Source organism: Cyprinus carpio, chromosome B3 (genome assembly GCF_018340385.1).
Source record: "Cyprinus carpio isolate SPL01 chromosome B3, ASM1834038v1, whole genome shotgun sequence".
In the NCBI taxonomy this organism is placed as follows: Eukaryota; Metazoa; Chordata; class Actinopteri; order Cypriniformes; family Cyprinidae; genus Cyprinus; species Cyprinus carpio.
In genome coordinates, this window is record NC_056599.1 from 27,050,077 (window position 1) to 27,076,592 (window position 26,516).

The window sequence follows — 26,516 nt, forward strand, 5'->3', positions numbered from 1 at the left end:
TCAATCATTTTATTTGCAGATCCTTTTACGTTTTTTTTATATTCATCTTGAATATTTAATTCCATCCTTGATCTTGAGATCAATTAAATCTTGAAAGATTAACTTTACACCACCCCTTCTAGACCTTTTTCTAGTATTGTATTATAGAGTGAAGCTGTTATTAGTCATTTCTCTTCTGTTCTCGGTTTAAAATAGTTATACAAATTATCTTAGCGTAGAAAAAAAAATCACCATTCACTAAAACCTTTACCTCATCAGTGTATAAGAATCAATGGAATAAAACTAAAGCATCCCGTGAGCGAGCCTTTGTTATGTGACGTCACGCCCTCACCCGAGAGCGCGCGCGGAAACGAAATATGGCTGAAATGGTGAGATCTCGTTTATAGCAGTTATACGGTGTTAAGTTTAAAGAGTTATTGCTACTACAAGTCTGCCCATTTTACATGGACACGGCGTTTGAGTAGTTGTCGTCAGAAAACAATCCTGAATATCTATGATCTATAACTGCCCAGCACGCTGGCTAATCAGATGTCGTCGATTAATCAACAACAACATAGAAAAAGTGTTTTTGTTCAAGTAAATGTTTAAGTAATAATGTTATCCCCAAGTAAGCGCCAGTTTAAAACTGAGTAACGTTATGGGTGTGCGTGTACATTAATAAACAAAACAATAACAGTAATTTTATTAGCCGTTTACAGAACGGTTTCGAATTCTGTTGTGAGCTATCCGTCAATAAAAACACATTTGTAACTATTAACCTAAATGTATTTTACAAATGTAATTTCAGTTAAAATCAATGAGATAATACGGGAAATATGTTGTCTTTTTCCTTCTTTCAGGGAACAGAAAGTGACGGGGGTGTAACTGTATCAAAACAACCCCACAAACGCCGACGCATCCTCGCCGCTTCCTCCTTCACAACAGTACCTGTTTACTCCAACAAGGTGACCAGATCTCGCCTGCTTGACTTCAAAGACCTTGCTGACGGAAAATAATATACTCTACGACCTTTCCCACATGTTTGGTTATATGACTGTAATCGAAATGCATCGGGATACATGTGTTGCAAGGTGCTAAAAGATGATTCAGATGTTGCATTATTGTGTTTTAGGTTAACAGCTCCTTAAATCTGAAGCCAATAACCTTCAAACACACCACTCTCACAGGTATAATATATCTTTTTATATGCTAACATTTTATTTTAAAAATGGATGCATTAAATAATAAGTGACCATAAAGACATTTATGATGTAAAAAATCTGTCAAATAAGTGTTGTTTGAATTTTTTTTATTTTGTTATTACTGTATTTTTTTTTTTTTTTTACTGTATTTTTTTATGAGCATATCCTTTCAAAAACATTTGAAAATGTTCCAACCCCAAGCCTTTAAATGATAACAGTGTATATCTGGCCTTAATGTAATTTTTGCTTCCTGTGAGCGAGGGTTTCTCATCGCTATTAATTGTTAAGAGTTTATATCTGGCCTGTGGGAGTAATCCGCGCCATCCTCACTGTTTTTGTTTATTGTATCAGATGAGGAAAAAGGTGGTCCCCTGTGGTCTCCTTCCCCTCCTCGTACAGAGAGACGGCCAATCAGCATTGATCTGAGTGGCTCAGAGGAGGAGCCAGAACAGACTGAAGCTCAGTAAGTACACAGACTGACTTCACTTTACCTTGAAATACAAAAAGTGCGTCATTATACACCCAGGATCAGTGTTATTTGTTTATGTGACATCTGCTTCCAGAATAGCTCCTTGATATTAACATGAACCATAGCCTGGACAATTAATCATCTGATGATTGATAAGCCTTCCCTAAGCGGTGTTCTTTCATCTAAACCATTATCTCCCTATAGGCAGATCCTCCGTTCCCCCTCTCCACCCCCTCCACCATGTAGTCCACCAGTGAAACGGAGCAGACGGGCAAACCCAAAAATACAGTCAGTGACATCATCAAAAATTAAATAAGGCTGATGATACACGGGGCAAATATTTGAGCAATGTTGCCAGGCAACGGCCAACCAGGTGAGACACAGAGCCCACAAACAATCTAAAGTGTCCAGATATAAATTTGTTACCAGTTGTGAATGGGGGAGTGTCTAAGATATATTGATTAAAATAATGTTGTTCTGTGTGTCATCAGCCTAAGACATTTCATGATCTCTCTTTAATATTGAACTTCTCATGCAGTTTTTAGTGTTTAAATGCTCTCATGACAGACAATTTTAGCTTTTTTCAAAGAGGACACAGAAATGAATAACAATATTAGAAGTAATGAAACAAACAGGAAGTAAGGCCAGAGATAAACAGATCTGACTTTCTCTCTCTCATCTCTGTCCTGGAGAAATCAACAGGAAGTAAGGCCAGAGATAAACAGTTATTTTTTTTTTTTTATCTTTTTTGTGGTGGAGTAATCAGGAGGTAGTGAGGGAGGTGATAAGATGTTATTTTCTCTCTCTCATCTCTGTTCTAGAGAAATCAACAGGAAGTTGGATGCGATTGGCTCTCTGGTGTGTCTCTCGCCTGAGCCTCAGGAGCCTGTGGTTGAATACAGAAACTCTCCATCTCCTGTGAATGACTCTGATGATGACGATGATGACATCATCATAATTTCTTCTGGCAGCAAAAAGAAACGACGTCCCCAAAATACTGAGGACAGAGACTCTGGGCGAGAAATTTCACTAAAATTTCGCTGTCGGACAGAGTTGTACAAAATCCCATTACTGTCGGTACGTGGAATAGAGACACTTATGATGTATTACTCGATATGTGGCATATTTGTTTGTTTAAAAAAACTATACGAATACACTTACTTTTTTAGTTAAACTGGAAGATGAATGTTTTTAAATTGGACTTGTATTGTATGTATGTGCCTTTTGATTGCAGACGGCTCCGTTGAGTAAAGCTGTGGAACAGTTGGCCAGCAAACTCAATGTCCGACCCAGCCAAATTCTGTTGTTGAAGAAAGATATTGATCTCCCTGTTCACTCGTCCGTCAGCGAGCTGGGTCTCGGCATAGCTGACATTATAGGTAACAGAAAGCAGTAGCGATTTTGAGCTGAGTTCATTAGCATGCATCGCAGTGCACTTACAGAGTGCACCAGTCGGGTTCCAGATTAAAAGCTCCATTCAGTTTCTCCACAGGAAAATAATTTTTAATGCTAACTGATAAACCTTTAAAGACAGACCTGTTGTGAGTTCCTGACATGGTTAAATGATGGTACATGGAAACACTGACACAATGACACATACAAAATCCTGCAGCTTTCATGCAACTCCTTTTCGTCTCTGCTGTCTTTCCCAGATTGTGTAGTAACAGAGAATAAACAAGAAGAGAGCGAGAAACGTAATGTCATTACTGTGCGACTGCAAGGCAAAGAGAAAGCATCTGTGCAGGAGTATTCCCTACTAAAGGTGTGTACTGTACATCTTTTATTCTTGTTTCTGTGAAATTGTTTTAGTACTCAACTATCATTGTTTATTTTGTTTTTTAAAGAATGCTCCTCTAGGGTCCATCCTGTCTCAGTACGTCTCTGGTTTGAGCGCCAGTGCTAGACGGGAAGCCAAATTTTACTTTGATGGGTCAAGGGTCTCATATAATCAGACTCCAGCTGACCTGGACATGGAGGACGGTGACGTCATTGAAGTCTGGGCCTAAACGCGCTCAAATATTGATGTTCTGTCCTTTTAAAAAACCATGTTCAGTATTGCAATGTAACATGTAATATGATATGGTTTCTGTGGTTCGTAAGGACGGAGGAAAAGATTTGTAGAGGAGGTCAGACTTCTTTTCTTATCCCTTAAAACAGACCTCAGGAAAATTTAATTTTTTAAGGTTTCATGAACTATAAAGATCTGATTTATTTAAGAATGTATATATAAAGAGTTTACTTGATTGAAAGGATTATAATAAATTGTCATATTTGATAGATGTTTTTGTTGCCTGTAGTACTTGTGTCAGTTTTCTAAAGGGCAATATTTGCTCCCTGGAGTTGATTTTCAGGGGCATTTTTATCCTTCTGAGAGCATGATATTTTTATTTTATCAAACAACACCACACACGTTTATGTCAAGTAATCCAGCTTAATTAATCAAGTGTAATAAATTATCAACTGGAACAACTATAGCTGTTACCTATAAAAACAAATCAATGCCAGTTGCTAAAGTACCTGTAAATAGGATAAGATTTGCCTCTCAGGTTGTAAATACTGTAATGTCTATGTTGGCACCAAACTCGAGTTAGACAGATTATACTGAAATATCTGATAATGAAAATGACGATAAGTGAGGTATTTTGTCACATTCTGAGGCCCAAGGGTGATTTCTGACCCAGCTGTAACCTAAATTGAATGCAGCAAATGTTAACTTCACACTCAAATGAACTCGTGTTATCTCAGGTTATTGATCAGCTCAGACAATTCATCACTGCTTTACAATTAAGTTTGTGCTGATAAAGCACCAGCATTCATCAGCACAAGAGCTAGAGACAAATGAAAGTCTCAGATTCACTAGTGATTACTTAGCAGCTTTTGTCTCACTAAAGTATTTTTTAATTTGCATAACGTGCTGAAGAACAAGTTAGTTTTAGACAGCCAAAATAATTTCACAGAACTGCCATACCATCCACACAGTCACTGAATCACAAGTATATAAAAACGAATAAAAATCAAAGTAAAAATACATGCATGTCCTGCTAATTTATGTGCACATATCAGAATATCCTCTTAACTCGTAGGTTTAAATTATGTTTATCTGTCAAAACAACGCAATGAGGTGAAAATCACGTGTTGACCGCTATGTGATGGGAGGGGGGGTCAGCACGTGACTAGGGAGCGGAAGTACTGCGTCATTACAATATGGCGTCGTGCTGAGCTTGTAGATCAGCAACAAAACACAAAGTCGGTCGGATGCACGGTTCGCCTCGAGACCATCTACTGCAATTCAAAAATGTCCACACAGGAGGTAAGGAAAAGATAGCGCCCTAAACCGTCTTGACAACTCAGAGGGAGCCCAACAGCGGCCAGAAGAAGAACTTTGAGGACGCCTCTGACTAAGCTTTGCATTGTCCAGGTAAACAACAGTTGATGTGTGTGAGGACGAGTTATGGAGCAGGAAAGTTTCGGGAGACAGTTCAAATCGCTCTTTTCTATAGGTTTCGTGATTTGCATGTGTTAAATGAAAGGCTGTTTTATAGTTGTCAATGAATGTGTTCCTGCTCTTAAGTGTTGAGGAAACACTGGGTGTGTTTTAAACAAATACACCGCCGCGAGAGCTTTCCATGCATTTTCCATAACCACATCTAAAAAAAAAAAAAAAAAGACACATACAATGTTGTTTTTGATTTTTTTTTTTTGTTGAGGTTGGCACCACTGTCGGTAGAATATTTTGCTTACCCAGCTACATGTCTGTACAGAGACTAGTATTGGTCAACATCAAGCATCACATGTCATCATCAGTCAGCAAAAAACGTCTTTTTAGCTGGATTCAACCGACAGTATATAGATAACTGAAAGTAGATAGGGAAGCTTCTGACATGTTGTTTAGGTTTGGCCATTTAAAGTCATTTACTGATATGCAGAAACTCTTAATGACTGTTGTCATCAAACCTAAACTTTTACATTTACATTTATTAAAATTGTGCATGCATCCAGAGCTGTCTGAGCCCATAGTATAATTTCTCTTTCAATATTTCTTTCTTCATTACTGTATTCACATGTCATTGTGGCGAGATTAATTCACATCACAAGCATGTGCCTACTTCCCTCCCCATGTGTCTCAGCTCCTGACAAACTAGATTATGTTACCTAATTCATTATTTTCATAGAATCTTTAAGTCTTCATAGAATCTTTTCTAGAAAAAAAGAACTCTTTGGCAGTATTCTTTATCTTACTTTTTCTGTTTTAAATGGATTAACTCACACAAAAATAAACAGTGGGGATCAAAAATTTAAATTTAGTTTTAAAATTTAATTTAAACCCAGCAATAAATAAATTAAAAAAAAAACAAACAACGATTGTGACAAAATGAACAAGGAAAATTCAGATTCTGCACTATTTTGTGGTCAAGCATTTGTAATGTATGCAGTTTTTCACCGTAAACAAAGTAATGATAATATATTTTATGGAAAAGCTTTTTCATTTTAAAAATGCAAATTAGATGCATTTTGGCTTTGTTTTAAAAGACTTTTGAACCCCACTGTACATCCTCATGAGATTAGCATGTGATCAATAGTTTGTGGGTAATCAGTGATAGACTTTGTTCTTTTTTTAGGTATTTTCTTTTGCTCTTGAGCATTTAATACCTGAAACTGAGTCGGTCTTTGGTTTTGCTTCCCATAAGGATCTTTGATTGTGGTAGACCTGACCAAACCATCCATGTTCTAGAGAAGTTTATCTGTATACATGCAATATTCCAGTCTCTAAGCACAAAAAGGAGCGCTAGTAATGCCAAGGTCATAGGTTTGATTCTCGGGGAATGTGTGAACTGATAAAATGCAGTGTAAACTGCTTTGAATAAAAGCATCTGCATATGCAAAAATGTAAAACTTATTTCTAAGACTTTTTGCTACTGTTGATTTGAACTCTACACTGGCATTTTTTTGCTCTTCATCAACTTCTTTTTCAGCTGCAGTGATGTCAGGGACAGATGTTTCTTCAGACACCACACCCTTCTTCTCAGATGATAATGAGGGGGAGGGGCCTACTTGCAATGGGGTGGGATCACCTCAGCCCGAGGAGGAGGAGTCTGCCAGTGGAGTGTCTGATAAGAGGGCTAAACTGACTGTGGCTGTACTCTGCTACATCAACCTGCTGAACTATATGGACCGATTCACTGTGGCAGGTAACCAGTGCTGTTAGATTTCAGAGCATCATTGCTGCTATACAGTGCTGGATCCCTTTTGATTCAGATCAAATGAACAAGCAAGACACACAGCAGTAACTCTCATACACAGCATGATAACATGATTTAAGTTCATGATATCAGATTATGCTAGCCTAAATTGTTCTTTTTGAATCACAGGGCTTTTAAATCCCATCAGGAATTTAAAAAATACCAGCTAATTTAGTTTTTCTTTCATGCATTGTTGTCTGATGCAGTGTAGGGCTGTGCAAATAATCGAATGTGATGACCATGCGCATCTCGTCAGTAAAGCCAGTTCTGTGATTACTAGTAAATCTCCATCACCTGCTTTCAGATGGACCAGCATTTACTACACAGAGCCGTAGTTCACTGACAAGCTACGCAATATCACGTTCATTATTGCCGATGTATCGCCTGCTAGGACTGCATGATTAATCGAAATTAAATTGCAAAGGCGATAAATCGTGATGAGGCAGAAGCTGCGATTGTCATGCGTATCTTTCAGTGAAGCACAGTTCTGTGATCAGCAGGAAAACTCCATCCAAAGGTCAGAGGGCGCTCTTGCACAGAAAATCCAAATATGCCCCGAAGAAGAAATCCAGGAAATCGCTGCAGCTGAATAGACCACTTTCATTGATTCAACATGACTAATAAAAACACAAGACAACAACAATATATGGTCTGAGTTCTTATTATTATGATTTTTATTATAATAAAGTATATCTATAATGCAGTGCTAATCGACATAGCCTTTATCACAGCTTAGAATACTATGAAATATGTTGCATGTCTTATTCTGTGTAAGAAGCCACATCATCTCATAGAAGGATCTATTTCATGTTATTAAATGTGGTATTTTCACATGCTTTCAGATAGAGCAGCATTTACTACACAGAGCCATAGTTCACTGACAAGCTACTTAAACAGCTTTCATAATTGCAGAACGATTTCTCAGATTTCATAATTGCACAATTAAATTGTCTGTGATTATGAACGCAATTTTGTGTAGCTTGTCAGAGAAATACGGCTCTGTTATAAATGCTGCTTCACCTAAAAGCAGGTGACAGATTTCCTAATCACAGAACCAGCTTTACTGACGAGATGTGCATTTTCATCACATTCGATTATTTGCACAGCCCTATTGCAGTGTTATTTTAATATTATTTATATACTATTATTTATTTAAAAAATAAGCTTACATTTTTTATATTTTCATTTTAATTTTAAGTGTTAGTAATTTATGTACTTTTGTCATTTTTATTAGTTTTTTTTGTTGTAATATTTCTATTATTTAAACTTTACACTTATTTCAATTAATTGCAAGCCAATTTGTTTTTACGATTAAAGGGAAAGTTCACAAAAAAAGGAAAATTAAAAATTGAAAAAATTGAAATTGAAAGTCATTATTTACTCACCCTCATGTCGTTCCAAACCCGTAAGACCTTCACCTTCAGAACACAAATTAAGATATTTTTTATCAGCAAGGATCCTAACACAATCAAGGTTCAGAAAGGTAGTAAGGACATCATTAAAATAGTCCATGTGACATCAGTGGTTACTGTAATTTTACGAAGCTACAAGCATATTTTTCGTGCACAAAAGAAAACAGTAGCTTCATAAAATTACGGATGAACCCCTGATGTCACATGGACTATTTTAACGATTTCCTTACTCTTACTAAGTTTTTGGACCTTGATCGTGTTAGGATCCTTGCTGTCTATTCAGGGTCAGAAAGCTCTCAGATTCCATCAAAAATATCTTAATTTGTGGTCCGAAGATGAACGAAGGTCTTACAGGTTTGGAACGTGAACTATCCCTTTAAGTTCATCTAACATTTGCTTTATTTTTTTTATTTAGTTTGATTTTCAGTTAGGGAAAATTATTATTATTATTACTTATATTTTAAAGAATTATTTCTGGCGTTTTTACCTTTATTTGATAGGACAGTAGTTAGACAGGAAGCGAAGTTGGAGAGAAAAAGAGGGACGGGATTGGGTAAGGTCAGCGAGCTGGGACTCAAACACGGGAAGCCCGAAGTGCAACGGCACCGACAGGGAAAATAAATTTTAATAGTTTTAATTAACAACAACAACACCTCTGTTGAGGCTTATACACATACTTTTGCTAAGGCAAAGAAATTTGTTTCTCCTAATGACTGTTTGATGTATAAATATCTTACTGTTGTTTTATTCGGCAAAACATATAATGCGCAGTGGTATTTAATTGGTCAGTAATAAAGCTGTGATAACAGTAAACGTCCTGTCTTGCAGGTGTACTTCCAGATATTGAGCTTTTCTTCAGAATTGGTGATGGAACATCAGGACTACTTCAGACAGGTGAGAGGATTCATACCATTTGAAATCCTTTTTATTATCATTATTACTCTTATTGTTATTTATTATTTTTTTATTCACATTGATTCTTTGTTCTTTTTAGTCTTCATCTGCAGTTACATGTTCTTGGCTCCTCTGTTTGGATACCTGGGCGACAGGTATAACAGGAAGCTGATCATGTGTGTGGGAATTTTTTTCTGGTCCGTAGTGACGTTAGCCAGTTCCTTCATTGGAAAAGACGTAAGTCCTACATTAAACCTTTCAGACTTTCAGACAAATGCATACGGGTTAATCCTCCCCTTTATATTTGAATACAGTTTTATTCAAATACTTTTTATTTCAAAGCAACAGCTTTCAGTCTTCTATACTAAAGTGTGTATTTTAAAGTGTGGTACTGAGAGAGTAAGCTAATAGGATAAATCTTCTCTCAGCATTTCTGGGCGTTGTTGTTGACGCGAGGGCTGGTGGGTGTTGGGGAGGCCAGTTACTCCACCATTGCTCCCACCATCATCGCTGACCTGTTCATCAAAGAGAAGAGGACCAACATGCTGTCCATTTTCTACTTTGCAATTCCAGTGGGCAGGTGGGACAATATACACACAGGGGCCGTTTACACGACAACAATTTCAGCCAAAAATGGGAAACTTTTTATGCGTTTTTCCTGTTCGTTAACAAAACAACAGCGTTTTGGGGACTGAAAACGCATAATTTTTAAAATGGGTTTCAAAGTGCAAGTTTTTGAGAATGCCACCGATATCGTTTCCGTGTGAACACCCAATATGGGAATCTTTGAAAACGGTGACATCATGCACGTGCGTAGTACGTATTAGGTATGTAGACATGCGCAGTACGTACATACACAACAATGGCGGAGTACGTGGTACTGTTGTTGCTGCTCAAGAGTTTACTAAAGCTGCTATTGCTATGAATGATGAGTAGAGCAACAGTAGGTGTGGTTTTTTTAGAGTCGGAACTCCTGCCCACAAAGAGCTAATCGTCACTTCCCTACAGGTACTGTTTACTAACGAGGTGCCAGTGCCATCTACTGGCCTGGCATAAGTAATAGAGCGTTTTTGGCCGTTTTCGTGGATATGTGTAGACGCGAATCATTTTGAAAACGTTGTCGTGTAAACGTAGCCTTAAACAGAACACAGGGTGGAAATACTGGTGTTTGGGTTATTCATACTTCAGCTCTATGCACATTCACAGCATGGTTACATTCTCACACTCTGCCACGTGCAGTTACATGTTATATGATTTTATTATTTATTTTTTTTCACACCAACCTAAGTTGCATTTTTATGTTTCCAGGCTGCTACATTTGAGCACTTCAGAGAAAGAACTAGTCACTGGATATTTAAAATTTTATGAGAATACTTAAATACATTGATATATGAATTATTTGGCCAGACAGTTCCAAAATCTACAGACACCCTTGTTAATGGATAGATTGCATTTTCACATTTTTTTTATTTTTCTCATGTAAATGTGCAAAATATGTTCATTCAAATTCAGTAGTAATTATTTGCAATATTATATTTGCTTTTGTTAAATTATAGTTACAATACCGTTCAAGTGTACCATTCAAATTTTTGTAATAAAAAAAAATTCAACAGTAATATATTGTGACATACTTTTAGAATTGACAACTATTTTTTATTTTAACATTTTAATTTATTCCTGTGATTGTGAAGCTGAATTTTCAGCAGTAATTTGTGCAACAAAACAGTTTGGCTGCTTAACATTTTTGTAGAAACTATGATATTTTTTCTTTGAATTCTTTAATGAATAAAAAGTTCAAAAGAACAGCGTTTATTTCAAATCTAAATCTTTGTAACATTATAAATGTCCTTTCTGTCAATTTTAATCAATTTAATGCATCCCTGCTTAATAAAGTTTTTATTTCTTTTGTTTCTTCAAAAAAGAAACTTTAAAAAAAGAATGTTAGTTTGTGCCCCTGAAACATTATATTAGCGAGCTAAATGTATTTGGTCACTTTATATGTGTATCAGATGATCACTCTCTGTTTAAATGGACAGCATAAGCTGCAGTGTGAACCAGACCTGATCTGGTTCTGCCGGCTTTTCTTTCCTCAGTGGTCTGGGTTACATCGTGGGCTCGAAGGTGGATGATGTGGCTGGGGATTGGCACTGGGCTCTTCGGGTACGTCTGCAGCACCAAACCTCTCACTGTTTATCTGTCTCTGGGTGGATTATATAATAATCGCTTATTGCTCTCACCACAGAGTCACACTGAGAGATTAAATACAATGATAACAATTCTGTGTAATTTTCTCACGCCTATTCTAACTTTCATTCTCTCTCTGCCTTTTTTGTTTGCTCTTTTCATTTGTTTCTCTTTTATAGGTGACTCCGGGTCTGGGGCTGCTGGCCGTGATCCTCTTGTTGTTTGTAGTTCAGGAGCCAAAGCGGGGTGCGATCGAAGCTCATCCAGAGCACACACTGCACAGAACCAGCTGGCTGGCAGACATAAAAGCACTTTGCAGGAAGTGAGTCACTAAGAGCTCATGTTGCCTTTAAAGCCTCATTAAGATGTCATGGCCTTTGCGTTAGATTTTTTGCAGGGAATTTTTCAGTATCTGATAAAGCTTCTTTACTGGCTTGAGGGTTTTTCCTCTGTTATTAGGTAATTATTGGTGACATCCCTGCAGCCTCTATCTGAGATGATCAAGGAAATTATAAAATAGCTAATCACTCACAATCACAAGTGATTTTTTTTTTAGATATAAGGGTAATAACCATTGCTCTTGGTGGCTGCTGTCGTAATAAATATATATTTGTAAGAATATTTCAGCAAGTTTTTGCCTATGCATTGGAAGTCAGTAGGGTCAAAAACAAAATATTTCATTCAGTATTTTCCTTAGAAGAAAGTCATATGAAAGTTTGATATATGAAATAACAATTTGAGTGCCATTTTTTTTAACAATTTGAGTGCCATTTTATTTACATTATTATGTGTGTAATTTATGTAATTGTAAGCTTTGCTGTCACATGAATAACTTAGATTTTTAAATCAATTCAAATAGATATGTTTTTTAAAATTGAAGTGTTTTTATTGTATATTTGATCAGACTTCTTTCAAAACAGTTATCCTTAATTATTTCACATTTTTGACCAGTAGTGTACATGTGATATAGCAGAAGTTGAATAAGTGAGATATGATTCTTAATTTGTAGATTAAATGTTTCCTTTCTGAACTCAATGTCTCTCTCTGTCTCCCTCTTCATTTCTGTTTCAGTCCAAGTTTTGTTCTGTCCACATTTGGCTTCACAACTGTGGCCTTTGTGACAGGATCGCTGGCCCTGTGGGCCCCTGCCTTTTTATTCAGAGCGGGCGTCTTCACTGGAGAGAAGCAGCCGTGTTTAAAAGCCCCCTGTGACAACTCTGACAGGTGTCAGCCCCTCACTCTCTCAAGATACACAGCATGACTCTGGCACACACTTTTGTGTTCTGTTTAGTTTTTTGTAGTTTTTTTTATATTTTTATTTTACGACACTGCATTTGCACATGTTGTGTTGTAAATATTCCTGTTAAAAACATGTACTAATAATGTTCTTCTAATCTCTGCTCTCCAGTCTGATTTTTGGCATCATCACAGTTGTGACGGGCATCCTGGGTGTAGCGAGTGGTGTGCAGGCGAGCAAGAAGCTGAGGATCAAAACCCCTCGAGCTGATCCGCTAGTCTGTGCTGCAGGACTCCTCCTCGCTGCTCCCTTTCTCTATCTGTCCATCGTTTTTGCTCAGGCTAGCACTGCGGCCACATATGTAAGTCACTCATTTGACTTCTCCTTCGACCCTGGTTTAAGCAAAAGCTTTTTTATTCCAGGAAGTGTTTTCAGTGTTATATTGACCGCAGTGTTGAATGTAGGGCAGTTTTATGCTGACTATAATTTTGTGTTCCCACCAGGTCTTTATCTTCCTGGGTGAAACATTCCTGTCTATGAATTGGGCCATTGTTGCTGATATCCTTCTGGTGAATTTCCCTTCTTTCATTTTATCCAATACCAAGTCAAAAGAATAATGAATAGATGAATTTAATTTATTATTCACTCAACCTTATGTTTTTGCCAACTTGTATGCGGTTGTTTTTTCCGTAAAACACAAAAGTAGGCTTGTTTGAAGAACTGTTCGATAGTTATTGCCATTCAACAACATAGAGTTCAGAGTCCACAGATTGGCAAACTCTAAAAAGGACAAGAAAGCACCATAAAGTAGTTTATATGACTGGTGCACTATTAAAGTCTTTTAAAAGAGTGGTTCTCAAATAAAGGGCTTCCAATGGGGGCCACAGAATGACTTAAAATTACTTTTTAATCATTTAAATTAGATTAAATCAAGTAAGAAGCTAAAAACATCAAAAATCAAGCTGAAAAGGAAATTATATTTATTTTTTCCCTCATCAATAATTTTTTTTTTTTGAAAAACAAAAATCTAACAAAATCACAAAATGAATCATGTTTAATAAATTTTATTTCAACACTCCCAATTTCTGTTAATAAAAAAATGGTTAGCATTGCTATAATTACAATGAGGAAATATTTTGGCTAATATTGTTTTTGAATATTGTGAAGCACTGTTCTAAAGCCATTTCATATCTTTGCAATGCGTTAGAAATGCCTTCTTTTGTGTTCCAGTGAAATAACAACAGCATGTGTGTTTGGAACAGCACGAGTTCTCTTTCTTAATGTTCTCATTCCTCTCTCTCTCTCTCTCTCTCTTCTGTCAGTATGTTGTGATTCCCACACGGCGCTCCACAGCGGAAGCCTTTCAGATTGTACTCTCGCACTTGCTGGGCGACGCTATTAGCCCTTACCTCATAGGAGTGGTACGTCAATCTCACAATTGCACACAAAAAAGACTTTCAAAATTCTTTTTAAAAAACACTTTAGGTTGAATGTCATGTGTTTTTCCCCCTGATCAAGTGTCAGACTCAATAAAGAAATCGGACTCGTACATGTGGGAGTTTCGTTCACTTCAGATGTCACTGCTGCTGTGCTCCTTTGTGGCTGTGGGGGGCGGAGCTTTCTTCCTGGCCACGGCCATCTTCATCGAGAAAGACCGGCATCTGGCAGAGAACTACATGCCCTCTGGTGAGAGAAGTCACCGATGACATCCCAGTCTTGTCTTAGATTAGAGGTCATTCATGTTTCCAAACAATTTGGTCATTTCAGGACATTCTCGGAAGTCTTCTTTGTTTGATTGTTATTTTAGTTTTTTATACTTATATGCTTATTAATATGAACTGAATTAATTTATTTTGTATATTGTTATATTTAGTTTAGGTTTTAGTCATTTGTTATGTGATGCATTCAAATATATATTATATAAATATTATATTCTAATGCTATTCTTTAAAAAAAAAACATGCCTCTTTTAAACTTGCACTCTATTAATTTACTAACTGCTTCACTAGCTTATCTTATTCTTTTTGTATCCTATCTATTTGTTTTCTTAACAAAAAGCAAAAAAGGCCTCTAACACTAGCTTGCTCTATTCTTTTTCTATTCTGTCTGTTTTATTTTTATTTATTATTTAATTTAAGAAAACCTTGCTATGTCTATTGCATTTAGCTAACTGATACTTGTTATAGCACTTGTATATCATTGCTCTTTTGTTGATTTTGATTGCTTCCATTGTCCACAAGTCGCTTTGGATAAAAGCATCTGCTAAATGACTAAATGTATATAGTTCTTATATATATTCTATTTAGCTTTTATTTTAATTTGAGTAATTTTTGTACTTATTTCATTTAGATGTCAGTGCAACATTTCTAAATCATTTTTTAAGTTTATCGTGTAACATTTATATTTTTTTATTTCAGCTTCATTTCAATGAATTATAACAGTGTTTTATAGTTTGAGTTTATTCTGTGTGTTTTGCAGTGGATTGGTTTGAAGTGCCACTAATAATCCTGCTTTTAAGAAGGACTTTTAAAAGAAATATTCCTGGCTGAATACAGCTTCAGTGTCTATGATTGGCATTTTGTGGCTTGCTATCATAAGTGCATTACTATTTTTGAATTAATTATACATTTTCTTTTTAGTCTCTTCACTAAGCAACATGCTGACTTGTTGTTATAAGTCATCTTTTCCATTTGTCGGTTTTGACTTATTTGTTATATGCAATTCTCAGTCACTTAATTTGTTAGGGTCGTTACAGGTACTGACATGTCTCTTTCTGTTTCAGATGACGCACCAATTGTTGTTCCAAAGAGAGGGGGCTCCACTAAAGTATTAGTGTCAAGTGTTTTAATTTGAGATGACGCAAGGATTTGGATTGTTCTCAACACGGGGCACAACGCTGGCCTATAGGCAGACAGAGCCAGTGCCATCAGCAGCCAATCCTGGAGCACTAATCACTGATTGGACTATCTCCACAATAGGGAGTTTTATAGTAATTTATTATGCTTATATTTTTGTTTATATCCTTAACAGCGATATTGATTTGGGAACATTTTGAACTAACAAAAATATGAGAAACGTCTTACCTGGAAGGCTTGTGTCTGTGCCGTTTACCCGAGCGAGTCCTGTGGGAGGAGACAGAGGCACACGTGAAGAGAACGTTATATGTTGAGGACATTTCTTTGATTTTAATTGAAACTCATCGAGCTGCGTTTTAGAATTCATGTCAATTATATTTGAGATGTTTTTATTGGAGGGCATATCAAGTGATTTTTCAGGTTCTTAAGTCCATTAACTAAAACCAAGTTACTTTCAAGTTGCATTTGTTTTCATCAGACCTGGACTGTGACTGAAAACTAGCAGAATCAGACTGATCTGTCTGTGATCTGCCTTCAGTCTTTCCTCCTGTTTTAATGTTTTTTCTTCTATGCTAACATTTCAGCTTTTAGTCTTTTAAGAAGTACACTGAGACACTAATGCTACCATGGCATGAATCAAGTATTAATTCATTTTGATTATATGTTTTGTTATATATATATTTGTACATCAAGGGCCTGGTTCATGGCATGTTTTACTGTGCCATTTTAACTGTAAGAAACTTTAATTGTTTTTAAATAAAACAGCATTCCCTCTGCTGTTCTGCTGTTGTTTTCTAGGCAATTCGTTTGTTAATTAGCACATTTTCTGTCTAATCTTTTGTTACTTTTTTTTTTTTTGCATTAAATGAGGAATTTAATCTAATTTGTGTCTTTTTGGTCATTTTTCATGTGTTGAAACATGGTTTTAATCTGTTATAGCACATCAAGATAATGGCGAGTATTTTTATTTCTGCTTTATATCTTGCTTTTCTCTCCGTCTCTTGCATGTTTGCGCTCTCTCTCTGCAGTGGCAAGAACGATGATCATAAGGTTTTTCAGTTGCTGTGGTTTCCTGTTTGTAGGTGGCATATAGAGATGCAAGTCTGTTTGGTAAATTCACTGTGAAAATTAGTCTCGTGAATGAATTATGAAAACTGGAGCGCCTATACCGAAACATGCATCGTCTTCGCAGTGGAACATTTCGGTGGACGATGTTGTGCTTGTGAGAATACAATGTACCAGTATGTCATTCCTGTAATTTGTGTTTGTGTAGGTTACAATAACACCATAAAATGCCACAAGAGTGGGAGGTAAGATCGAGAAATTATGACTCACTGTCCGCCATAACGAAGCAACGAATTAACACTTCTAGTTCAAATCAGGCAAGGTTTTAAACATGCATTTTTAAACTCCTCATGAAAGAGAGAAACACCTGTCTTCTGTGAAACTCAGAGAAATATAATGAAGCATGAATCACAGCTCGATTCTTGACAGGTTTTTTTTTTTTTTTTTTTTTTTTGAAATGAGCAATTATTATTATTTGACATTAAATCTTGCAATGGGAGACCACTAAAGTAAGATTTGGATTCTTAATGTGGTCAAATTCTCACTCTAATGTAACTCAAGGTCAAGTTAACATGCTGTTTTTCTTAATCTATAAGGTTCAAAGCAGGTTTCACAGGAAATCATATCTTAACGACTTTATCTAACATATGACAAATGATAAAAAATTAAGGAAAAGAAAAAAAAATGCTATCAAATCTGCATGGCGACAGAAAACTCAACCTTCAGATATAAGAGATAAAACAAGAAGGGAGGTGAAATGAGCAAGAGATCAGCCAGTTACAGAAGATGAAGAGAGGAAAAAAAGATGCTGACTGGTGCAAGCGACGAAACAACGCTTTCTATGAGCCTATGAGGAGGCAGAGAGCAAGTACAGTGAGGAAAGAAACCTAAAAGTGAAGTTTTTTGCGGCAAAGGCCCTGTAGATCAGGACACACCTCAGAGGCTCATATGAAAGAGTAAGAAGACTTAGGGAATCAACTTCAGCAGATATGAGCATATTAGGAAACTGACTACTGGGATTGCTTAAGCTTGGGTTGGGGGGTAAACTAAAGGGGAGAAATTGAGGAACAAGGAGTGAGCTGTGAGGGAGGAAGAGCAAAAAATGGTGGCATCTTCAGTGTGAGCTGCGAGTTAGGTGCGATTTGTACAATCTGCAGCGTGTGTGAACTGGTCGGCAGTTTGGTTGCAGGTTTCTGCTGAGCAGAAGGTGTGGTGTCTTGATTGACTTGATTGCTGCTTCTAATACTGGTAAGGCTTTAACTTTATTTTGTCTTCAAGTGACTGATGACTCTTTGTGGAGAAAGTTTTCTGTGCTGATACAGAGAGATTGAGTTTGAATACAGTTATTCGCATCTGATTTTGTTTTTTTGCCAATCGCCCTTTTCTACAAATGGTAAAGAAATCCTAGTCGCTTTCAATCAGTGTCGATGACCTTTGGTTTTCTTCTATGGAAGTAACATGCCATTTAGCACTTGGCTGACACCATTAGCAGAAGTTTTCATATTGCCATGAAAATGAATCAGAGTTATTCATCTTCCTCAATTTTGGGTGCTGACTTCATTTTAAGACGATAGATGTTTCAAAACATGTAGTCTATTGCCTGTGCAAGTCAGCAAACTTTTTGCCAAAAAAAAAAAAAAAAAAGTTAACTTTTTACCAAAAAAATATTTATTTAAATGCTTTATTTTCTTACTAATTGACTCTAAATATAATATGGCTGTAGTGTGATAAAGATCAGAGGGTCAAGAGATCTTCAACCGCAAATGAAACCTTATTATCACATTCACTATCCTTCGTCAAGCCAATCACAAAATCATTTGCAGTAAAGCATGTGCTGACCATAATTACATGTGTGAATCTTTTTATGAAATGAGTCCTGTTTTGTTGGATGTATAATAATACATGTGCTTGATAAAGTGCAGTATAATACTGAAGAGTCCAGGATTTGATTTTCCAAATGTCTCTCATGTCGGTTGCTCAAGGCAGCTTTGCTTGTTTTTAGTTTAAGAAAATGTAGGGTTCTGGGTAGTAGTTCTCTATAACTTGACAGCTCTGGAATTAAGAGAGGCCCAGACCATAATGTGTCGTTTTTTTTCCCTCATCTAACTGCAAAATACAGGAAATCCGTTTCCTGGCACTGAATGCAACCACAGACAGCCATACGCTCACATATATAGAGGTGTGTAAAAGCTTGCAAGGCAGGTGATGCCGAGTGAAGTTTCACAGATTCTGATTTTGCAAATGTTTCATCTGAAAAGCGCTGACCACTCAGAGATAGTTGTATCTGTTAAAATGCACACAGTGATCCATGCTGAGGTAACCAGGAGTTTATTTTATCTTTGAGTGTTATACATAATAGTGTTAATTAAGCAGACTGCGTTTATCTAAAGCAAGTGAATAATGTACTGCCAAAATGACTATTAGGAAAAAGGAAGTGATATATATTGTGATATTTATGTTTAAGTGAAAGAAAAATCTGATAAAATATACTTAAGGGTTTTATTCAACTTCTGTGTTTTTATGTCCTAGATTTTTTCACTTTCTGTTAATGTTTTGTCACGTTAAATGTATTATTTACGTTCAAGTTTATCACATTAAAATGAGTTTTTTGTAATCATACTTTCAAAATGTATATTTCACGCTTTTTCAATTGTTTTGTGTATAGACCCCCCCCGTCCAAATCTATAATTTTAGTATTAAAACGTGAAAATATTAAAATACATAATCAAGCTTTGAGGATTACATATTTAAAACTTTAATACTATAAATAATGTTTTTTGTACTAAAATTAGACATGATGATGAGTGAATAAAGAGAAATAGTGTTATTTTCAGCTGAGCTGTAAATTCTGTTGAATTTTGCAAAGTGTGAAAATATTTAATTGTGTGCATTTAGGATGCCCAAAATCCAAGCTAAGAAATTATCCTTAGCATGTGAGTCCATCATCTTATTGCACAAATATTTAAAATGCAATTTCCACCACAAAACGCTGTCAAGCAATACATCATTCAGATGCGATTTAAATGGCATTGTCATTTAGGATATGAACTATTTGCCATTATTAATTGACCAATTAAACTAGTGAGAGAGTTTATTTTCTGAAACAGAGACTGTTTATAGATTAGAAGTGTATTTAATTTGAAAGGGACTTTGAGTTATATTTGAAGAAACATCTTTATACTGAATATAAGTGTTCTCTAAAAACAAGTCCTTGTGCATCACTTATCTGGCTTCTCAGTTAAATGCATCCTGTTTTACTGATGTTGAGATGTTTTAACTGGAAAACAAGACATACCAAGATCTGCAAGACAACGATAAAGTAACCAGAAAGATGCAAGCTATAGAGAACTAGCTGTCCATGGTGGAGATCAGAGCAGCTCTTTGGCTTTAAGAGTTAAATGATAAGGAATAAATGATCATGAATAATGTTTTAAAGAGCTCATGGATGGAAGATCTGTGTTTCTTAAAGATTGTGGGAGACCAATACTTATTGCTTACATTAAGAAACAAAAAAGAGCAGCTCTCTTTAGATAAACAGGTCAACTTAAAAACCAAATGAAATGAGTTCACCTGACTTTTCATTTGTGGCTTCATCATTTATACAAATTGAGAGCATGGAAACATTAGTCACTAACCTAAAACCACAGATTCAGAAGAATGATGTTGCTCTCTGCTATAGCCTAATACTGTCATAAATTGATGTTCTTGCATTATCTTCTCAGTTATGGACTCTGTACTGCTGTCTGTGGTAGGCGGGGCTCTCTTCCTGTCAATCATCCTTGTAACCAGTCTTTGTACATACTGCTGGGGGCATAAACAACCAAGTAAGGCCTCCTAACTCTTATCTGTACTAAAAATGTTTGTCACATCAACGCTTTATGTTAAAAAGGACTCTTGCGGTAAAATTCAATGTAAATACTCACAACATGGTTGTGCACAACTATTACAAACAATAACCGTGATAAAGAGTAGTATACAACTACACGCACATTTATAATCGAGCTACGGAAGGTTTTTTTGTGCTGTCGAGCTGCAGTCACCGTCTTCCTGTCCAACAATACATGACGCACTGCTTGACATTTCAAAGACTGAAGATTGATGCGTCATGCATCGCCTGCCTCATTTACGGAGCACGCGCAAAATGCCGGTTAATCAGATTGGCGTTCTGCACATGCTCCGTAAAAAACACTGGCGATGCACGACCATACTTAATTCCAACACTTGCGGTTTTTGCAATTGAACACTTTTAGAGCACTATTATGGCGCTTTCCCACGGCGTGGTACGGCTCGGCACGTTTTGCGTTTCCACTGCAGTTTAGCATCGCTTTAGAGTGGGCCGGATTATTCACATCTCGTTATAGTAGCGCCGCCTCCACTACCACGACTCCTGTCCTGAAAAACTTTCTCATTCCGCGTCGCCCCATCAAGCTCTCGCTGGATCTGCTCCTCTGCTATTAACAGAGGAACGTCTGTACCTCCTCTACAGAAAACGAAACAGCAATTTTTTTGGTTGTTCAAAAAGGTTCGTCTTCGGAACACAATTTAAGATATTTTGGATGAAGGCTTGTGACTGTCCCATTGACTGCCAAGTAAAATACACTGTCAAGGTCCAGAAAAGTATGAAAAGCATCACCAGAGTATTCCATCTGCCATCAGTGATTAAATTGTTCATTATGAAGGGAGGACAATACTTTTTGAACACGAAGAAAACAAAAATAACGACTTTCAACAATTCCTCTCCTCTGTGTCTCTCCAAATCACTGTAGCGCCATTTTGACAAATCTGAGCTTTACACAGCTCTACGTAAGGTATGCTGTGTCAGCCACGCCACAAGGATACGTTTTCTACATATATTTAGGCTTTGGTTTGAAAGAGAACAGCGCATCGGAGCAGCACAGCTGACACTGAAGAGCGTACGCCATCTGCGTACTGCTCAGATTCTCCAAAATGGCGCTACGCTAATTGGGGAGACACAGAGGAAAGGAATTGTTGAATAAAGTTGTTTTTTTTTTCTTTGTGTACAGAAAGTATTCTCGTCACTTCATAATGTTACGGTTGAATCAATGATGGCAGATGGAGTATTCTGATGATGCTTTTCATACTTTCCTGGACCTTGACACTGTTATTTATTTGGCAGTCTATGGGACAGTCTCAAGCCTCCCGGTTTTCATCCAAAATATCTTAAATTGTGTTCCGAAGATGAACAAAGCTTTTACGGGTTTGGAACGACATGGGGGTAAGTGATTAATGATAAAATTTTCATTTTGGGGTGGAGTATCACTTTAAATCTAGGTTCTTTTGTGTTTGTGTCGCAAGTTCAGTGACACAGGTAGTGACGATTCTCTCCGGTCAATCCGTGATCAGCAGAGTTTACACATCGTGTTTTGGTAACGGTACGGTTCACTTGGAACCTCAACCGCGGTGATATTAAAAAAGGTACCAGGTACTGTACTCAGTGGAAAACCCCCCAGAAGTGAACCGTACCGAGCTGAACCGTGCCATACCGTGCAGTAGAAAAGCACCATTACAGGCCCGGTTTCACAAATGGGGCTTAGCTTAAGCCAGGACTAGACCTTATAGTTAAATTAAGATATTTAAGCAACTGAAAAATGCCTTAGAAGAAAAACATTGCAGGTGTACATCTTGACACAGAGCAATGACAATGACATATTTTAAGATATGCCAGAGCAAGATATTTTCAGTTGAGAGTTCAAACATGTATTTTAGTCTGGGACTAGCTTAAGCCTTGTCTATGAAACCAGGGGATAGTGTTGTAAAAATGCAAATGTTTACAGCGCTTTATTTTTATTTAAAATTCTTTGCATTTTAAGAAATCAACTTCTACATGTCTGTTCTGCTAATTTGTGGTGCTTCTAATTAAGTGATGCAAAGCAGTTGCAAATGTTGTACAAAATAAATGTCACCACACTACTCATCTTTGCACCAATAACACGTGGTGCAACACTTAGTTTTTCTTCCAAATTAGGATATATGTAATAATATCTAATTATATTAATATTTCACTTGCATTGAAAGTAAATTAAAAATCCACATTTTAAAAGTATTTTATTATTAAATAATTTAAGTATTAATCAATATATCTTGGCCTCCATATAGTTCAATCCAATAAAATACATTCACACATGTTAAATTATTAAACGTTAAATAATAAACAATAGTTTTGATAGGCTATTCCATCCGGGTTTAGGCGAGCCCTAGGCTGTAGAACTGAAATCTATTTACTTACCCCTGAAATAGGCTACATTTTGAAATATATTTTGGTACATGAAGGATGAACTAAATGAAATAAATAGCCTATTTGTTTTTTTCAATTTCATAAATGTATTTCAGTTAGCTTCACTGTTCACAGCATACATCTAGCATATTTTTAAAACATAATTTGACCAGAAAAAAATATTTTGTCTTATGGGATGATGTAGTTTGTTTCTTATTTCTTTTATAGCATCCATCCATCAGAGGTCCAGTGACTCAGAATACAACCCAACGTAAGAAATCAGCCTCTCTGCCAAATACAAGAACTATTTTCAAACTCATTTACATTATATAATTAGTTTTTGTTTTATGTGTGTTGGCTCAACATTGTCTCTCTTTATACAGACCAGGTTTTGTGCTTCGGCATCCCGTGTCAACATGTAAATATATTTTCCTGCTAACACACAACAAAACTCACGAACTGATGTATCTGCATTCCTCATGTAAATATCTACATAAATATCTGCATAGCCTAAATAGTGCTTGTCTCATCCCTTATTATTTAGATGAGCACCATACAGATCATACCAGAATTGGACCTTACCAACCCAAGTGAGTTCACACACAAACACAGATGTACAGTACACACAGACTGTGTTGTGTTTCAGTGTGTTAATAATCACTCTTTCCTCAGTTCACTCAGTTCACCATCTATTACTGTCACAAAGGTGCCCTCCTGTCCTCCCTCAGAAAGTGAGTAGCATGCAGTCATCATGGCATTTCAGACAGTGTACCAATCTAATATATTGTATATACAATGGAATATATGGAAAAAAAGGTACCACAGTGTTGAAAACTTATGAAATGCTGTCAGCTACTAGTGCTCCATTACTACAATTCAAAGCTTTATGACACAAAATGAATATATAGGCCTATATTTTTAAGGTAACTGATTTCAGTTTTATTTTCTTGCAATGTATTTAATTGTAATTTTGTATTATTATTATTAATATTATTTGCGACTTTGAGCAACACTTTACGTATAAAAGGTGCTATGCAAGTCAATTTGAAGGAGTATTATTATTATTAAAGCACACGTTTCTAATTGTCTCTCTAGCTGGAAGTCAAGCCAGTTATGTGAATCAAAACGGTGAGGAGGGAATCAACATTCATGTCGATGGCCATGGTCAGAAATCAAATGACTCATTTTTGTATTGTAATTCTGGGTAGTTTGCACATTGTTAACTTAATATGGGTTAAATGTAAACTCTTTGTGTGCATGAGAGACTGCTTGGTAAATAATCCTGAATATGTGACTCTTCTATAGGGAGTGATGATGAGCCGTATGTTCAGCCTCCAAGTGAATACATGTAAGAGTGCACCTGCCTTTTCCCAACTCTCCACAAACCGTTCTAAACTACTAATCAGGCTAAAGCTGAATCATTGTCCATGTAAAACATCTTTCTTTTCTCCAGAGAGGTTCTTCCAGATTCCCCAAACACGCCATCTCAGAGACCCAGCAGAGCCTCATCCCAGAGCTCAGGTAGAAGATCCGAGATTAAATAAGAATAGCAATCTGTTTACATTTGTTTCATTATAAATGCACTGGTTAATAAAGTCATAACATTCTCTGATAATGTTGATCCTAACTTTGTAGGAGAACGTTACATAAATGTAAAACAAGATGAGAATATGTCTGGAGTTATATTTGACTGTGAGATGTATGCGGATGAATCAGACTCAGGTACTACATGCTGAACATAAATAATGACTGCAAAGCAACGCTGCAGTGCATATCCTAACTTTGTCCCGTGTATGCTGTTTTTACAGACATTCCTGATTATGAAAATTATGAAAATTGCAAAGATTCTCAAGACGGCAGTGAACAAACCCATAGTAAGTGTTTTTTTTTTTTTTTTTTTAGATGAATAGCAAATAGTTTTTTATTTATTTTCTTCTAAGCAGTGAGCATTTTCCCCCATTGCTTTGCCTTTCACTCCTCACCTGCAAACATGGAAATTATTTATTAAGTACATATATATATACACTGCCAGTCAAAGGTTTTTGAACAATAAGATTTTTTTAATGTTTTTTTAAAGCAGTCTCTTCTGCTCACTAAGCCTCCATTTATTTGATCCAAAATACAGGAAACACAGTAATATTGTGAAATATTTTACTATTTAAAATAACTGCTTTCTATTTGAATATATTTTAAAATGTAATTTATCCCTGTGATCAAAGCAAAATTTTCCTCATCAGTGTTCAGTGTCACATGATCCTTCAGAAATCATTCTAATATGCTGATTTGTTCAAGAAACATTTCTTGAGTAATTATTTTTCCAGGATTCTTTGATGAATAGAAAGAGCCAAAGATCAGCATTTATCTGTAGTAAAAAATATACACTATAACATTCAAAGCTTGGAGTAAGTATGATTTTTTTTTTTTTTTTTTGAAAAATTATAGAAATGATACTTTTATTTAGCAAGGATGCTTTAAATTGATCAAAAGTGATGATAAAGACATTTATAACGTTAAAAAAGATTTATATTTCAGATATGTGTTTCAGATGCTGTTCTTCTGAACTTTCTATTCAGCAAAAAAAAAAAAACTGAAAAAATTATATTTGGCTGTTTTCAACATCATCATCATAATAATAAATGTTTTTTGAGCAGCAAATCAGAATATTAGAATGATCTCTGAAGGATCATGTGACTGGAGTAATGATGCAAAAAATTCAGCTTTGAAATTTCTGTTTGAATATATTTTAAAATGTAAAGTTATTTTAAATAGTAATAATATTTAAGAATTGTACTGTTTTTGTTGTACTTTGGATCAAATAAATGTAGGCTTGGTGAGCAGAAGAGACTTCTTTAAAAATCTTACTGTGAAAAAACTATAAATATATTTTCCAAATGCAGGCTGCTCTTTGATGAACGCCAAAAAATGGGGCTTTATAAACACAAGAATAGCAAAATGTATTACATTAACTAAAATCATAAAATGTACTATCAATAATATAATTTATCAAACAAAATTTTTTTTTATATGATCAACATACCAAATAATTAATTCATTATGGTCCTTCTCCTCATCAGGTCTGTCCCGTGGAAGTCGGGGCAGCTCTGATTATGTCAACACAGAATTTACAATAACCAAGGTACTATGTAGTTCTCTAATTTTACTGTATGTATATATATATATATATATATATAATGTATTTATTTAGGATTGAATGGAAGAGAGAGAGAGAGAAAATAAAATCTTATTCCATTTTCCTTTTCCTCAGGATTTGCATTTTACCAAAAAATGACAGTTAACAAGGTCAGACCCAAGAAGCATCCTGACTGCCAGTTTTCAGATTTACATGGGCTTTGAATATTGAAGTGCATCACCAAGAAAGCTTCGAATCCGAGTCACGTCAGAAAACTTCCTCCCTCAATCCATAAGACATTTGCTGACAATACCTGAGAATGGTTTTTTTTAAATAACATTTGCTGTTCATAGTGTACTGCATCCAGGCTCTTGCTTTCAAATATAAGAACTTTTTTTTTTTGACTCTGCCGTGTAATATACAGCTTTTTGTCATAATTATTAATGTTAGCTATTGGTTTGTAAATAGCGAAGTAAATTTTACAATAAAACTTTTACAATTCATATGGTGTATGGTGCTACATTATGAATGGAACTTGTAATTATGGCTGAGAAATTTAGCAAATGCCAGCAATAAAGATCAACTCAGAGAATAACATTCAAAACACAAGACAA

The 26,516-nt window shown here is 35.9% G+C and overlaps 2 protein-coding genes across 12 annotated transcripts; both read left to right on the plus strand.

Moving 5' to 3' along the window:
- The first annotated feature begins 224 nt into the window (after positions 1-224).
- LOC109101976 (protein spinster homolog 1) lies at positions 225-16,220 on the plus strand. 5 transcript variants are annotated; one of them, XM_042720562.1, is made up of 19 exons: positions 390-576; positions 840-944; positions 1,112-1,166; positions 1,533-1,644; positions 1,855-1,938; positions 2,472-2,727; positions 2,885-3,029; positions 6,624-6,839; positions 9,131-9,196; positions 9,297-9,433; positions 9,625-9,776; positions 11,290-11,356; positions 11,560-11,702; positions 12,452-12,604; positions 12,789-12,978; positions 13,121-13,186; positions 13,940-14,038; positions 14,135-14,303; positions 15,400-16,220. In XM_042720562.1, exons 1-19 carry the CDS (start codon positions 529-531, stop codon positions 15,468-15,470), a joined length of 2,334 nt encoding a protein of 777 aa, XP_042576496.1. In that variant the 5' UTR covers positions 390-528; the 3' UTR covers positions 15,471-16,220. The 5 variants fall into 5 exon arrangements, with proteins under 5 accessions (XP_042576495.1, XP_042576494.1, XP_042576496.1 ...); XM_042720558.1 differs by lacking the exons at positions 390-576; positions 840-944; positions 1,112-1,166; ... (2 more) ...; positions 2,472-2,727; positions 2,885-3,029 and adding an exon at positions 4,821-5,068; XM_042720559.1 differs by lacking the exons at positions 390-576; positions 840-944; positions 1,112-1,166; ... (2 more) ...; positions 2,472-2,727; positions 2,885-3,029 and adding an exon at positions 4,821-5,068 and having other exon boundaries at positions 6,630-6,839.
- Positions 16,221-16,493: 273 nt separating this feature from the next.
- On the plus strand, positions 16,494-26,405 carry LOC109101975. Of its 7 annotated transcripts, XM_042720569.1 has the most exons (14): positions 17,023-17,785; positions 18,657-18,716; positions 20,260-20,361; positions 23,001-23,043; positions 23,156-23,190; positions 23,317-23,362; positions 23,445-23,503; positions 23,868-23,936; positions 24,078-24,120; positions 24,226-24,293; positions 24,408-24,494; positions 24,581-24,646; positions 25,847-25,908; positions 26,038-26,405. In XM_042720569.1, exons 3-14 carry the CDS (start codon positions 20,262-20,264, stop codon positions 26,059-26,061), a joined length of 702 nt encoding a protein of 233 aa, XP_042576503.1. In that variant the 5' UTR covers positions 17,023-17,785; positions 18,657-18,716; positions 20,260-20,261; the 3' UTR covers positions 26,062-26,405. The 7 variants fall into 7 exon arrangements, with proteins under 7 accessions (XP_042576499.1, XP_042576500.1, XP_042576503.1 ...); XM_042720565.1 differs by lacking the exons at positions 17,023-17,785; positions 18,657-18,716 and adding an exon at positions 16,494-16,713; XM_042720566.1 differs by lacking the exons at positions 17,023-17,785; positions 18,657-18,716 and adding an exon at positions 16,494-16,713 and having other exon boundaries at positions 23,868-23,900.
- The last annotated feature ends 111 nt before the right edge of the window (positions 26,406-26,516 follow it).

Coding starts and splice junctions, on each gene's coding strand:
- LOC109101975 (XM_042720565.1), top strand. CDS start 16,620: ATGAAAACTGGAGCGCCTATACCGAAACATGCATCGTCTTCGCAGTGG. Junction 23,937..24,077: donor CATTCATGTCGATGGCCATG/GTCAGAAATCAA, acceptor ACTCTTCTATAG/GGAGTGATGATGAGCCGTAT. Junction 24,647..25,846: donor CGGCAGTGAACAAACCCATA/GTAAGTGTTTTT, acceptor TCTCCTCATCAG/GTCTGTCCCGTGGAAGTCGG.
- LOC109101976 (XM_042720562.1), top strand. CDS start 529: ATGTCGTCGATTAATCAACAACAACATAGAAAAAGTGTTTTTGTTCAA. Junction 11,703..12,451: donor ATAAAAGCACTTTGCAGGAA/GTGAGTCACTAA, acceptor TTTCTGTTTCAG/TCCAAGTTTTGTTCTGTCCA. Junction 13,187..13,939: donor TTGTTGCTGATATCCTTCTG/GTGAATTTCCCT, acceptor CTCTTCTGTCAG/TATGTTGTGATTCCCACACG.